The sequence below is a fragment of the Etheostoma spectabile genome, chromosome 24, assembly GCF_008692095.1.
Source record: "Etheostoma spectabile isolate EspeVRDwgs_2016 chromosome 24, UIUC_Espe_1.0, whole genome shotgun sequence".
Lineage (NCBI taxonomy): Eukaryota > Metazoa > Chordata > Actinopteri > Perciformes > Percidae > Etheostoma > Etheostoma spectabile.
The window spans coordinates 12921302-12923892 of NC_045756.1; the positions used below are offsets into that span (position 1 = coordinate 12921302).

Here is a 2591-nt window from a genome sequence, read left to right on the forward strand (position 1 = left end):
TCAAGTTAAGAGGAATATTGGGGAACATAAAATGTGAAACAACACTGACATCTAGTGGCCACCTGACGAGTATTGATTTCTATTATCATTATTATTATTTGTATTATTATTATTATTCCCACGGTGCATGAGAAGGAGAGTTGAACATTTAAACAATCATCAAATAGAGGTCTATATGTTGTATGTCAGTGTGCTTGTGCGTATCTGTGTGTGTGTATGCAGGATACACACACACACAGGTCCCAGCTTGCTGTAAAGAGTTGCTCAGCGGCTGAGGTCTTTATGCGGTGTAATCCCACGGCCTCTTTCTGGAAAACATGGCCAGCAATGGAAACACTGACTCAAATTTTGGATCTCATTCTCATGACAAAGCAGTTGTCTCGATTACAGAGGGCTCTGCAGGTATAAAAGAGAACCAGGTTCACATGTGAGAGAACACACTCACACACACACACACACACACAACACATACTTGCACACACGGGGGAGCGCAGCAGGTCGCAGGATGGGCAGGGTAAGTACAAGCTAAAGATGTGTGCATGAGTGAGTGCCTCTTGTATATTATTATTACAGTCACATCACTTTGCATCCAATTTTCCACGCAAATACATTCACTGCGCTCTTTGAAAAACCCACAAGGATTTTAAAGGTCCTTTCATTTTGTAAGCTTGTGAACTTAGTTTCTTGCTTGCAGCATTTAGAAGGTAGAGAAGTAGTGAGGATGTCCTGCTCTTTTTCTCTTGTGGATCTGCTGTTTCCTTTACAAAAACCTCACGGTTGTTAAGATCTGTGTCAAAAGTCTGTGAGTGGATACACATACCTGTTTACAGGCAGAAACCCAAATGTTCAGAGTGTTTAGAGTTTGCGTATTTAACCTTTATTGACCAGTTTACCAGTATTACAGGCCCAAGCTCCAATTCAAAGCATCTTTTGTTTTCCAATTATTACTTTTTCCTGATATCAGACTCACTCATACGCCTTCCCCCAGATCATATTCTACGAGGACAAGAACTACCAGGGTCGCAGGTACGAGTGCGACGGCGACTGCACCGACTTCCACTCCTACCTGAGTCGCTGCAATTCGGTTCGAGTGGAGAGCGGGACCTGGGTGATCTACGAAAGGCCGAACTACATGGGCTACCAGTACGTCCTTAGCAGAGGCGAGTACCCCGACTACAAGAGCTGGATCGGCCTCAACGATAGAGTCTGCTCCTGCAAGATGCTCCACATCGTAAGCCTCCGAGCCGGTTTTTAGTATGGGAAAATCGTACATGTCAAGATGCTGAATTATGTCACAACAAAACATTTCTGCACCACATCTCCTTCATTCTGTCTACCATTGAGTCATGAAAGCTAATTTTCATAAAAGTAGGGACAATGTGCCAATGCTTAGAGATTTTGTTGAAGTCTTGAAGGCTAAATATCAGACAGAATGATTTGGTTAAAAATATGCTTGATATTAGTTAAAACCTACCCTGTCCCTGCACTTCTCCATTGTGCCATCCACTTCTTAGTCCTCAGTCATTTTTTTTTACTCTTCCACCACACACACTCTTCATCACAGCCCCTTTCATCCATGTTTGCACCACATCTCTCCAAAAACCCTCCTTCATCTCTCTGTTTCCTCTTCTCGTCCTCGTCCAGGCCAGTGGAGATCCTTACAAGATCCAGCTCTATGTCAAAGGGGACTTTGCCGGTCGGGTGTTTGAGGCGACTGAGGACTGCCCCTCCGTGCTGGAGAACCTCCACTGGAGGGAGGTTCACTCCTGCAGGGTCCTGGGAGGCTGGTGGGTCTTCTACGAGCACCCTAACTACAAGGGCCGGCAGTACGTGCTGGAGAAAGGCGAGTACCGCAAGCCGGTGGACTGGGGCGCTTTCTGTCCCACTGTACAGTCTTTCAGAAGGCTAACTGAGTAGCTAATGTCCTTTTTTTTTTTTCGCCCTGCTGATTGGATCACGGTTGTCACCTGAGACACCAAAACGCACACAGCAGCCATGGCTTCAATTAAACTAAATGATGAGAAACGACTGTGTCTTCACTGTGTCTGAGTGTCTGGCAGGGCAAGTACAATACACTGTCCATAATGTACCTGAGGCTAAACACACATCCCAATAACATACATCTAAAAAGCATGCCTTGGAAATTGGTTAGCAGTAATGGAAGTAAGCACCGTTTCTAGTGAAGGAGCTAAACTTCTACACTCATGGGTCTTGTCCTTTAAGCTTCTTCTCACATTTGTGGGATGTCCCTGAAAAGCAATAACAGAGTGGTCCAATGGTTAGCACTGTGTCCTCACAGCAAGAAGGTACAGGGTTCAAACCCTGGTCCTCCTGGACCTTTCCCTGGGCAGTTTGCATGTTTTCTCTGGGTACTCTGGTTTTCCCCACCACTAAAAGTATATTCCCCTCCCTCTCTACCAAGCTGAGTGAGCGTCCCCGCTTGAAGCGCTTTGAGTGTCTACGATAAATGTAATTAATTATTATTATTAAGGAGATAAAGGAGAAATCGAGCTGAACTGAATAAACAGTTCATTTATATCATTAACTGTGGAAGCAGTTTATTACTGATCCTGTCGACCAAATCCAAATGA

At 44.7% G+C, this 2591-nt stretch overlaps 1 protein-coding gene across 1 annotated transcript; it reads left to right on the forward strand.

The window, feature by feature from the left end:
* Window positions 1-323: 323 nt before the first annotated feature.
* Window positions 324-2020, forward strand: LOC116673777 (gamma-crystallin S). Its single transcript, XM_032506043.1, has 3 exons — window positions 324-514; window positions 989-1231; window positions 1645-2020. The coding sequence occupies exons 1-3, from the start codon at window positions 506-508 to the stop codon at window positions 1915-1917; spliced, it is 525 nt and encodes a 174-aa protein (XP_032361934.1). The 5' UTR covers window positions 324-505; the 3' UTR covers window positions 1918-2020.
* Window positions 2021-2591: the final 571 nt, after the last annotated feature.